The sequence below is a fragment of the Corvus cornix genome, chromosome 2 (genome assembly GCF_000738735.6).
Source record: "Corvus cornix cornix isolate S_Up_H32 chromosome 2, ASM73873v5, whole genome shotgun sequence".
In the NCBI taxonomy this organism is placed as follows: Eukaryota; Metazoa; Chordata; class Aves; order Passeriformes; family Corvidae; genus Corvus; species Corvus cornix.
This window is the reverse complement of record NC_046333.1, coordinates 104,611,283-104,623,935: the sequence shown is the minus strand read 5'-3', so window position 1 is coordinate 104,623,935 and position 12,653 is coordinate 104,611,283. Positions and strand designations below refer to the sequence as shown.

General features: G+C 36.3%; 1 protein-coding gene across 3 annotated transcripts in view; it reads right to left on the bottom strand.

Annotated features, from left to right (window-relative positions):
* LPIN2 (lipin 2) overlaps positions 1-12,653 on the bottom strand; it is a 44,893-nt gene that overhangs the window by 10,456 nt on the left and 21,784 nt on the right. For all 3 annotated transcript variants that reach the window (XM_039550122.1, XM_019284005.2, XM_010396352.4), the window contains exons 5-13: positions 9,817-9,924; positions 5,808-5,931; positions 4,853-5,174; positions 4,512-4,611; positions 3,531-3,718; positions 2,246-2,339; positions 1,830-1,899; positions 1,637-1,726; positions 799-881 (exon numbers count right to left, since the gene is read on the bottom strand). In XM_039550122.1, the coding sequence (XP_039406056.1) occupies positions 799-881; positions 1,637-1,726; positions 1,830-1,899; positions 2,246-2,339; positions 3,531-3,718; positions 4,512-4,611; positions 4,853-5,174; positions 5,808-5,931; positions 9,817-9,924 (1,179 nt within the window). The remainder of the gene's footprint in view (positions 1-798; positions 882-1,636; positions 1,727-1,829; positions 1,900-2,245; positions 2,340-3,530; positions 3,719-4,511; positions 4,612-4,852; positions 5,175-5,807; positions 5,932-9,816; positions 9,925-12,653) is intronic.

Sequence of the window (12,653 nt, the reverse complement as noted above, 5' to 3'; positions counted from 1 at the left end):
AAGAGACACTGAATGGGTAGCAGTGCTTTGTTTTTAAAAAAGCTGCCTCAGTTACTATGTCATTTAAACTGTGGGTGATAAGTTAGTGAAGTTGCTCACCTTTTAAGGTTATTCACAGACTTACTTTCCTGTTCATTAGAGATTTGAAGATTAAAAGCAGCATTAAGTTTCTCTTAAGTATTACATCACAATATATTTAGTTCTTTAAATCTTTAAGACACCAGTGTTCACAAGTATCTTTGCAAAATCACAGGAGAATATGAATATGCATAATAAATATCCCAGAATGGGAGAGTTTTGTGCAAAGCACTCACAGCTGTCTACGACAACTTGGGCAACATGTGCACTGTGATTAATATTATTTTATTGTTTCAATTATTTAATGTTACAAAAAATTCCACGTTGTTCAAATTATTCATACAATATTAGGCCTTCACAAAAGAAAAAAAGTATTACAAAGTCTATCAGAAACAGTATCACTGTATTTACAGAGCAGTGGCCTATTGATAAAGGTTACCAGGTACGTATTTGTTCTGTCAGTTATGTTATGATTTAAGAAGCAAACACAATAGGATTTAGGAAATAATTGTAGTGTATTTGTAGTTCCTACAATGTTTGCTGCCACATTATTTTGCTGAATTGTTTGCTATACACATCTGGTTCCTCTTCAGCAGCTTACAGGAAAATGTTTTTTCCCACAGTACATTAATACTGAATTCTTCATTCCAAAAGAAATGAAAAAAAAAGGAAAAGAAGATACAATTCGGTCCACAAGTAAGTCTTCAGACAGGAACACACCTACTATTAACTTGCTCTTTTATAGTTGCTGGCAGTTCATTTGCTCTTTGCGTCTCAGTTTTCCCCTCTTTTGCCTCTGGTATCTAAAGCAACACGATAATAAAGAACATATTGACATTTTAAGCATTTTAAACCAATCCAAGTGAAAAACAGCTACCAAAGTAGTACATAAACTATATTAAGTCTCAGAACCATCCATTCTACATAATAAGTTCTAAAAATTATTTAACAAAAGGATGCTTATGAAGAAATTATCTATTAAAGCTTTTCATTATTTCAGGAAACAAAACTGTGTGCCAGAAATTGAGAACTACTAGATTAACACAATGAATTTAGTATTAAAGGAGCTGTCAATCATTTAAGCTTATAAATCGCTTTTTTGTGGGCAAGTTTAAGGCCCATACTCAAGGTTAAGAAAGCTTGATTTAGACTAAAATGGGGTGTCTCAGCTTAACTATTATGCAGTACAGCACATACATATTTATTTGTGTGTATATTCCTAAAACATACTGCAGTGATTGAAGAGTAGCTTTGATAACTGCTTATGGCTTAGAAGAAAGACTTTAAAGAATAATGTACAACAGCTGAATACAGTAAATTTTGTTGAAGAAACTAGTAACACCAGACAATGATGCAGTCTGAATCTAAATGAACAGATGCAGCTACAGCTATGCAACTCTCAGCTGGCCATCAGTGACACTGAGCTATATGAGCGCTGTTTTGAGGTACTGCTGACAAATTATAATTTTTTCATCTTTTAACACCTAACCTTTTAACACCTTTTTTCATCTTTTAACACCTAACAGAAAAAAAAAAAATCACAGTAGGTCTCAGCCACCTGCTTAGTCATGCTTTCTTTCTTGCGCCAGAACCACCACCGTCCAGACTTCTTTGGCATCTTTTCTTTGACCCAAGACTCAACAGTGGCCTGAAAAATTAGACGTGTTTTTAATTTGTATAGAAAAACAAAGAGATAATCAGGTGTTACTACATACAAAATTTTCAAAGAAAGTATGCATTTATCTATTTACCTTAGGCAAACTCTTCTGGAACACCTGCAAACTCAGAATCATCGGAGCAGCCAATGCCCAGTTATAATACCTGTTTTAAAACACGTTTTTGGTAAGATATTACAAAATCTGACTACAGATCAATAAATACCAGCATGAAAACTTGCCCTTGTGTTGATGAAAATATGTATTTGCTGCCAAACCACTAATATTAACATTTTCTGCAAGCAAAGTCATTTTAATATATACAATTCAACATCAGTGGCAATTGCAGAAAAAAAAAATCTCACTTAAGCTAAAGCTAAATTTAATGCAAATCTTTGGTTCAAACAGATTTACACACAAATTGCAATAGAAGCTGAGAAATGTGCTCACTTCAGAGACAAGATCTGAAATGGGATTTTCTATGACCTAGTTACATGACACAGAGAATTTACCTGTTATAAATCCGTATTACCAAATTAGGATTGTCTATGAGTCCAGGGTTTTCAGCAAATTCATGATAAGTAATAATATGTTCCATGAATTTTTCTGCAATAGAAAGAGATTTTAATTAGAAAATAATAATAAAAAATCCCAAGATGTCTGATTAGTCTATATCTAGGAAAACCCTCTCGTCATTTCAGAGTCTCTGCTGATCTTGCAGCATCACTGAAGATGGGCTAATGTGGCCTACCTGTCAAGGATCCTGTGACTGCCTCCTCCCTACAGAAAAAGCCTTGTACCACTTCAACAGTCACAGTAAAGAGCATTAGGAAATTAGAAGAGGAAGGATAAGGAGAAACTAATTCAGTCCAAAGGTTGGAAAAAGAAAGCCATGCTTGTCTAGACAAGTTTTCTTCAAAAATTGTGATGGCAGGTAAGGGGCCTACATTCTACACTAAAAGAAGAGGGGGAAGGGTGATATCAGCTTTTCAGGTTTGAAAAACTACTATCACTAACTAGCATTTTCATAACTAGTTTCTATACATGTTTGCAGAAATCCATGATTTAGTGTAAGACTCTGCAATCAAGACATCCTTTTTTTCTAATCAAATCCAGTATTACTACCATGTTACCATGAGAACAGTCCTGAGTTTTTATTAATAAGCACCTAAATTTCACTAAATGTATTAAGAGACTGGATGACCATTTAAAAAAGTAATATGAAAACACTGCAGTACATGTCCATGAAGATTTTATGCTCCTAAAAGCTCCCTCAAAAATACATATGACTTCAATATTAAACAAGCTAAAGCATTAAAAGAGAACAGTCAGCTGATAACAATCTAGAGGTTAACAATCATTTAGGACAGAAGAAGAAGAGCAGAAAAAATAGTCCAACACAGAGGGTTTTTTTTATCACTTGAAAAAAACTGAAAAAGAAGAAAAATCAGGCAATTGGAAAGAAGATGAATTGTTAAGATTTATATAGGACTAAACAAGGACTTGCAGACAGAAATCAATGTAGTTGGTCAGATAAACAATATATAGTATGAAAAAGGAGACAGAAAGCTTCTCAAGACATCAAGTGTTCTTGATTTATCTGAGGTTTAATTCTGCTATCTCTGCTTAGCAAATGCTTGTGAATTTTAGAAAAATGAAGATTTTCTATCCCCTTTTCTCAACGTGAGCATAGTAACAAGCTAAAGTTTTGTGAGGAGGAAATCAGAGCATTCAAGCCACTTCATTTGTTTAGCTGCCTGAGCTCTATTCCCCTTTATGCTTTAGTCTTTCACATACCTTTAGAAATCTCTCCATTTTCATTGAGACCTCCACAAAGCGAAAGTGTAACATCAGGCAAGTCCATAGCAGAATCAGACATGCACTCTGTACCACTATCAGCAGCAGCACTTCCCACTGACTGGGGTGACTGGGAACCAGAAAGGGTATCTGACTCTGTCCACTGCCTGAAGCCAGGATCAGAATCACTAAAGGAAAGTGAAAAGTATTTTACTTTAAAAAAAATGTACAGATTTTAGGTTACAGAACACACTACATGATTACTCAAAAAAAAAAAAAAAATCTTGCTTTTGCATTTTTACAGCATTTCATAACATAAATTTAAACCCAACCAAACAAAAAACCCAGACACACACCCACACCAACCCTTCAAAATATTGGCAGACTGTTTCCAGTTCTCCTAACATCACACTAAACTGGGCAATAATTACATTTCTTGCCTAAATTGGATTTAAATTAAGAAAACATCCTCTACATTCAGCTTCTGCAGAATACTGTGCTCCTCAATTTTTACCAGAAAGTTGTAAAGTAAGAAAAAGGAAAAATAAGGCACTGCTTTTGGTGTTTTCAGAACATTGTCTGTTGGAAAAAGTACAACAGAAAAGAAAAATGACATAAAAAAAAGTCACACTGTCATTTAAGGCTAGAGTTACTACTTTGATCCACTGCAAAGTCCACAATACGGCTAAACAAGAGTACTGACACAAGTGCAGTTTCAATGCACTCCCCTCTGTGTCCGCAGAACACAGAGGTTCCACAAACAGGTAACTCTCAGCAGTCACCTCCCATGTGATCTTTCAATGTGTTTCTTGTCAAACTAGAATTTTCACAATGAGATTAGTACTGATTACTTCACAAAAGCCTAGAAACATGAAGTGCGATTCTTTTTATCAGAACTGGTGCATAAATAATAAATGTGATGACTCTGGTAATGCAACTGCAGAATTACCCCAGATTTACAGCATTTTACTTCAAAATTACCTTTTGGGAAAGTAGAGTGCTGCAACTTCTGGTTCCAAAGCCTTTAGGTCATCCAAGTAAATATCATCAGGGCCTTGATGATGACTTCGCTTGTGCACCCCTGTTAATTTTAAAAATTAAGATTACTAAAATGAAGTTACCCAGACATGTTAAATACAAACATAATCATGGAAGATTCAGACTTACTTGCATGATTTGTAAGTTCCAGAGTTTCATTATAATTTTAGTCAGATAAAATTTTAAATAGGGAAAACTGAAAAGGCATATTTATACTTTTTCCACTATGACCTCAAGTTTGGTAGATCACACTGAAGGCAAGAATCAAGAGCTTTATTCCATACCTTTCTTTTTTGAAGGAGAGTCAGTTTTGGCTGTTGGCTTTGTTTCTGGTAAAGGATCCACCAATATTCTGGAATGATGATCACCATCCAATGGCAATGGAACTTGTGGTTCTACGATTGCAGAAGCAAGAGAGTCTTTAACATCCATCTGCTTAAGCAGAGGATGAGTTCTTGGCTCAGGTTTCAGTACTGTACAGACAGAATCTTTCACATCATCATCGTCTTCAACTTCATCAGAGCTGAGGATGACCCTAAAATGAGTCTTCTCTGATGGAGTAATGGTAGCTGTTCTGCAATGCTCCAGTTTTTCTTTCTTACTTATCTGGAAAGCAAAAGTCTAGTCAATCCTTTCACTTCACCTGTTAGTTTTATTCTGTTCTAAACACTAAGTTTGTACTTGTGGTACAAGTTCTGGTCACAAGTAAACCAGTAAATAATTTAAACAAGTATTTTAGCAACATAAAACATGTCCCACCATATTAGCAAAGTTCCCTGCAAAAGAATTTTCATGAGCTAATTTACAAGTCCAGTAAAGAAACTGGCATAGAGGAAGTGTTGACTTGACCAAACGACAGCAAGGACGAAGCTTAAGTGCAGATGTCTCAGGGCCTCTGTTAGATACCAAATTTACTCTTATCTAGGCTACAGTTCCTCTGGAATGAACTAAAACTTACTCTACAGTAAAGAAAATTAATTTCTAAAGTTGTTTCCTTCAGGTTTTAACTAAAAATTTAAAAAACGTCAGACTTTCACTGCTAGGTTTTCTGGGATTACTTTGCTGAGCAGGTTTTGAACTCAACAAAGCTGACTCCCTCTGCCTGCCACAAGGGGCTGCTACTTCCCCATTTCAGCCGTATCTTTCTGAACAACAGCAGCAGATTTCCAATCCTCTCCTAGGGCAGTCTTAAATATGCCAAAACTCAGTTACAAAGCTAGAGACATTAAAGAAATTTACCTTGGTTGATTCTGGGAATCCTCCCCACGTCCATTCCATGTGAGATTCAGATCTGAGCAGGCTCTCAGCAGGCTTAACTTCTAGTTCTGAATCACTTTTAGGGCAGACTTGCTCAGAGAAAGCGCTACCAAATCAATAAGAATTTAAAAAAAAAAAAAGAAGAAAAAAGAAAGCCAGTGTTTAAAATGCATTAATGCATTTGTTGTGCAGCTACTGTTGGTAGAGTTTTCAACAGCTTAACAGAGCTTCAATTATTTGGCAACATGGCAAGGAGCCCAGCAGGGTTTTCAAACGGTGAGAAATTAGGTTAAAACCAAAATCACATTAAAGACATTAAAGGACGTACATAGTGATCACACTAAACAGATTCCTCCACTGTATCTGCAGTGCAGAAATAGCTCTCCCCTCAGCCAATGTTCCATTTTTTCAAACAAAACAAGAACAAAACTAAAAAGTTTATTTAAAAGTAAGACAGAAAATGGTTTTAAGTTCCTTACCTCTGTAAAAATATAGCATTTCAGCTTGCTATACAGAGACTTCAGTAATAGAAGTCTTGCAAACCTAACTCACGTCCCCAAAACAACATCAATTCCCAGTGCAGAGAAAAAAAACATTCAGAAGATAACTTAGGAGAGGGACAGGAGATTACTTGAAAACTTCTTTCAGATATGTTTGGACTACATGACCTTTAAAATCCATCCTATTTTTTCCTACAGTGGTTATTATCCATAAATCAGAAACAGACTTCTGAAATCTAATTTGGCCAGGATTACTTTTAAGCCAGAAGAACACTCTACAAAATGCTAGAAAGGAGTGATTTCAAAATCATTTTGCACTTAAGATCTTAGAGATTAAAGGAAACACAAGGTTTTGTCTACCCTTCCTTGAACAGGGCAATTATATCGCACATTACAGAAATGCTGTTCTTTTTACACTTTGACATTCATAACATATTATGGTTTGGGTTTATATAAAAAAATCTCAGTAAGTGAATCTAAAATGTAGGGACCAGAACTGGACACAGCCCTCCGTGTGTGGCCTGACCAGCACTGAGTGGAGAGGGATAATCACATCTCTGTCTCTGTCACTAATGCCCCAGTGGGTGCAGCCCAGGATCCAGTTTGCCTTTGTTGCTGCAGCCGTGCTCTGCTGACTCATGCTCAGCTTGCTGTCTCCCAGGTCAGCAAGGCAGCTCCCAACCACACAGATCCCAGCCTGTACTGGGCTCTTTAGCTGTGTCATCCCAGTACAGGATTTCACACTTGTCTTTGCACTTGTTGCACTTGTAATTTGTGACTGGTCTGGGTGCTAGACCATCTCTTTGAGGCTCCCCCTCCTATAAAAGGTTAGGCCAGATGAACTTTTGAGGTCACTCCGAACTTGGCTTGTTCAATGATTTAATGAAAATTTTCAAGTAACTCCCTACAGATATTTATGGATTTTTTTTCCATACAAAATTCCTGCAAAGATTAGTTACCTAATTCAGTACTACACATCAAAATTTCTGAAGGTTTGAGGAACTCAGGCTTTGTAACTAACTACAGGACTAAACTGTGATCACAATAGACACTACACAGATCACAACCCAAACAGTAAGAATCTCTCATGGTGCTCTGAGATGACACCTCAAAAATCCAAGACAGCAGGACATTTAAACATCTCTACAGTAGTAATTCATCATTTCAGTCAACTTCCAGCCTTCATGACCCATGGACATAAAAAGAAAACTGGTATTTCCCCCCTCAGTACTCCATTAACAATGTCACACAGAAATCACATTTTCTGTACTGGTAAAAGGGCAGTGTAACACACTGATGAAAATACATGTACATCTTTGTTTTCAAGAAGAATATGAACTAACTTTCCCTACATGTCAAATAACTTATTTCACCTACACCACAAGTCAACTGGAAGCCATGCAGAATATTAACCTGTTTCTAAGCCTAATTCTTAATACTCAGCAATACCTGCAAAAGATTGAGTATTTCAGGGCTTTGGGACCCTAGGTCTGTTCCACTTCCCCCAAAATATGTTCTCCACTGTCACTCTTGGACAGAAGTCTTTAGCCAAAAGGCCCATACTTGTAATAGTGCCCTAGTCATGCCAACATTGCTTGTTAAAATAGGAGGAACACTGATGGCATCAGGTATAACATCTTATTATAGTGAGTAGGACAAACAGAAGTGTCCTTATGGAAAGGACTTGGTCTGTTTTCTTTCTTAAGCTCCTTGCAAGGGTTCTGAAGAGCAAGACAACCAACTGAACTACAAGTTAGTTAGCTTTTTCAGATCTCCAAAAAGGAGGTTATTAAAACTTCCCATTTCTCTTCTGCTATACAATAGCTACATGATAAAATCTTTCTTTGATGGCTTAGGAGAAAGCAAAATTTCTCTTCTTCTAGATGGCTCTTGTGAGAGAATCCCCTACTCAATGCCCTCCCCAAAGACAGAAAGGAAAATTGCCAATTTCTCTGTTGAACTGCAAGCTGGACTGGGTAGCTTTTTGTTAAAAAGCAACCCCAAAACTGAAAGACCTAGGTACCTCACATGAGGCACAAACAAATTCTTGCAGCACACTTGCCCCTAAACACATAAATGAGAAGAGATGCATGAATCATCTCTCCCAGATATAATCTACTAGTTTATATTAGCTCAGAGTTTTATAAACTGAAAACAAGAATCAGCCTCCATGCTACAGTCATCTTGGTGATACAATCCACACAGCAATGTACCAATCCTTAGGGTCAAACACTGTGACTGCTTTTCAGTCACAAACCACAAACCTTTGGGGAACATTTGAAGACTACATCTCATTAAGTGTAACTGAGGATGTGGTTGTCAGCCCAAAACATGAAAAGGAATGATAATGGCATTTCCTGTCCAACTGCTTCTGTTCATTAACCAGCTATGCACTGGGGGAATTAGCAGGCACCAAACATGGCATGGTACATTCTGACTCCACTGAGGCCACAGCCCTGCAAACACCTCAAGCAGAGAGGTCATACACACTTCAAAAAATACTGGCTGAAGTTGAGCTCTTCTATTCTGCACCACCTGTTGATACAGAAGAACATGCACCTGTGCACGGAGAAGGTAACAAGCAACAATGGCCATCACAAAAGGCTGACCAGTAATCCTCACCGACTTTGTGAATGTATCTGCTATGAGGCAGATTCCTCCATCAAACTGAAAAGCAGTAAAACTAGACACTTGCCAAAGAGTTCAGATGAATCAAGATACTACTTAGCATGCTATGTGAGACATATATGCCCTCTCCTGCATGTCCAAGGTTCAGGGAAAGTATGAAATTTACCGTAAATACTACCACATATGCACAGAGCGCTTTCTTATGCATACAGAGATTGAGGTTAGAGTGGTGAAACCCAAAGTGTGAGCCTTGAAAAATCTACAAACTGAATGCAAGAGGAATAGCATGAACATCAGAAACTGAAGAATGCACTTGAACGTACAAACAGAAGTGCCCTGGTCACAGCAAAAGCTGACTGGCAAGCTGTATTATGCCATTTTAAAGAACCCACAGTCAACTGATGCTGATTTCAGTATCTCTGGACAATGAAAGATACCAGAACTCCAGCAAATCCCCTGTTCTGAAGCGGAATATGATTCAAGTTTAGGATCTAGCTTTACCTTGAGCAATGCAGATTACTTCACACAGCAAGATGTACCTTACATACTCAACACTTCCGTGTTGTGGCAGATCAAGTATTGCTTATGATAGGGTGAATCACAGGGAACCATACTCATTTTCAATACCCTTCTCAGCCTGAGGAAAGCTTATTAACTGTATTTCCTCTCTTTAACAGTAAAATAATACATTTAGTAAAGTTCCTGAAGTTTCAAATTAGTATCAAATGCTGTATTTGATATCACAGAAGTTGTGTAAGTTTAATAGTTTTACAGATCAGGGGGAAAATGAACAAAAAGGCACAGTAATTTTTTTTTACAATTATTCATCACTATACAGACAATGACATTACAAAGTGACTTACTTCTCCAGAGGGGACCAGTCTCCATCAGATAAGGGGTAATGATCCTTCGAATGATAAATCAAAGATTCTTTTTGCTCTTCACCCTTTGGTGATGAATTTGAGGATCCTCTGTAGAGACACATAAGACAAAGTCAGCTATAAGAAATTTGCATTACTAATTCAGTAAAAAAAATTACATAGATGTTATTAAAAATCTAAGAACAAAAGTAAGGACTTGTTGTTTGAAAGACACCTTTATGTAACTTAGACTGTATTTTAAAACTATTATTAATACTTGAAAATATTGCAAATTTAAAAATATACTACTCCTACAAGTTAATACTGAAGAAATCACAATAGCATAAATGATACTACTCTAGTGGTAAATGATATTGCTCTACAGACACAAATAATATTACCAAAACACAAAGATGAACATGAATTTTTTACACATAAACTTTACTATGTGTATCTTACAATCACAGGGAAAGTTAAATTAGAAAGCGTACTTCTGACAATGTACATTTGACAGATTAAAACAGTAAGAAACCAGGTGTAGGTACTAGCATCACAATTTACCCAAGAACTTACAAATTAACATCATCTACAACAAGGACATAAAATACTGCACTTTTCTGAACAGTGGGGTTTGTTTTGCAGTGGGAAGTCTACTCAGTATCTACATCAAAGACCCAAACCCAACCAACAGTAAGACCCACTGAACAGGCATACACCCTATTTTACACAGAAGTCCCCTTGAAATATTACCATCATAGAGTACCTTCAGATCTTTTTACAGCTTTCTGAATTTAACTGAATAAATACCCATTCTCAGGATACAACTAACTTGTTTTGAGGTTAGATCAAGGGCATCATGGCTATACAGTAGATAAGAATACAAGGAAGACATGCCTGGAATTTGTGTGCAAAACGCAATAGAAATTATTTTAAGCCATTATTATGAAAAAAACCACTATTTTTATTCCAGTGCACAGTTGCACTGGATTTGTTTTGGAATGGTAATGTTCATTTCTCTTATGGAGGGAGGAATGAAATTATTTTGCTATCATCAAATGTGTAAATATTTAGAATTTACATGCTTACTCAATTATACACTAAGCAGCGACAGTGATCTACCTCATTTGCACAAGTCTTTCATTTGGAAGACAGTCTAGATTATGGTAAATGCTGAACTCTAAAAATGTCTTTGTAGCTCCACTTCTTATTCTGCAGTAGCATTCTTATGAAACCTGATGATGCCGCCTGACTTGAGAACTGCAGAAACTGTACATCATTTGTATTCATAAACTAAGCTAAGCGCGACAGAAATATGTTTCATACCATCTTTGCAGGCAGTACTAAGTATCTCCAAAAGAGGAAAAAAGTATGATTGAACAACTAAGTAAACACAAAAAAAATTAGAGGTCCTCAATATTTTCACTTCAGTGGGGAGGGAGGCAAGATGACACATGGATGGAAATGAACAGATTTTATTCACTGGAAATCAGCAACAAAAAGGGTCCATACAAAGGATCCAAAAAATCAAATTTAACTGATAAGTGGATAAACACAAAAGTTAAAAATCCAAACTCAGTCGAAGATTATTGAAAATACAAGGGGAAAATCAGTATGCATCAACTTGTAACTTCAAGCTGCACTATCAATTCTAAGCTATTTATTTTGCAAGATTTATAAACGGTACTTCCACTTCTTCTCATTGTTGTCCACTTTACATATAGTCTAAATAAACATATGATATTTCAGAGACAGATAACTACTTTAACCCTTTAAAACCCTTAGCACTGGAGAAATAATACCCTCTATTTCTGAGTTATACATACTGTAATCTTAGTCTTCCTGGTATTATTTTATATAAGTCCAGCACTACTAACGTATCTAAATCACAGCTGGAAAAGACAAAGGACATATTTTGAAAAAAGCTGATAAACACTTGGTAATAGATTTTCCCAAGAAACAGGAAACAGCTTGCTTTCTGCTTTATAAAAAACCAAAGAGGTAAGACATTACATACTGGCACCTCTGACTGAATTTTTGACCTTCCTGTTAAAACATCAGCCTCCCTTTTCCTTTCCTAGTTTCACTTTGAAATCTGAAGCTATGTCTAAAAACAGTTAAGTTTCTAGTTTCTTATCTTTCTTCCTCCTCTTCAGAGCCACACATTTTTAAGTAAAAAAACCCCCAAAAGCAGGCAACCAAAACACAATCTCAAACAAACCTACTGATACCAACTTACATCCCCACGGGGTTTGAAAAGAAAACTTATGAACACTTTTTCACAATCATATTTTTAGCTGGGAAGAGAACAAGTACATGCCTATTGCAAGGCATTTTATTTCCTGCCCTGGTAGCCAACCCACTGGAATGAGAGTATATAAACTTCACTAAGTGACACAGAGCCACAAACCTACTGTCTGTGGGCCTTCACCATTACAATGTATTTTTGTTTCTGTCCTGCATTTACTTGCTGCTCACAAGATAACACATTCTTTTACAAAATCATCTTCCTTTCACTTTACAACACTGTCTGATGATGTATTTCTACTGCTGTTTCTGCTTATTCATGTTAAAAAAAATAAAGTTTACAAATAAAAAAACCTTGCCAAACTTTCATTCTAAAGGGTACAAAAAATAAAACCAGAGTAAACTTGATGAAAACACCATGGTATGTTCAGTTATGACTAAACATTTGACATTTCTGTCAAACACACCATTTTTTTATTCCTCTCTAGTCAAAGTAAGATGATTGCTAGAACAGCAATTTGAATCCTAAACACTGGATGAAAGCAGCCCTTATTAACATGACATTTCTAAATACTTCATGCCTTTGTAATGAGACG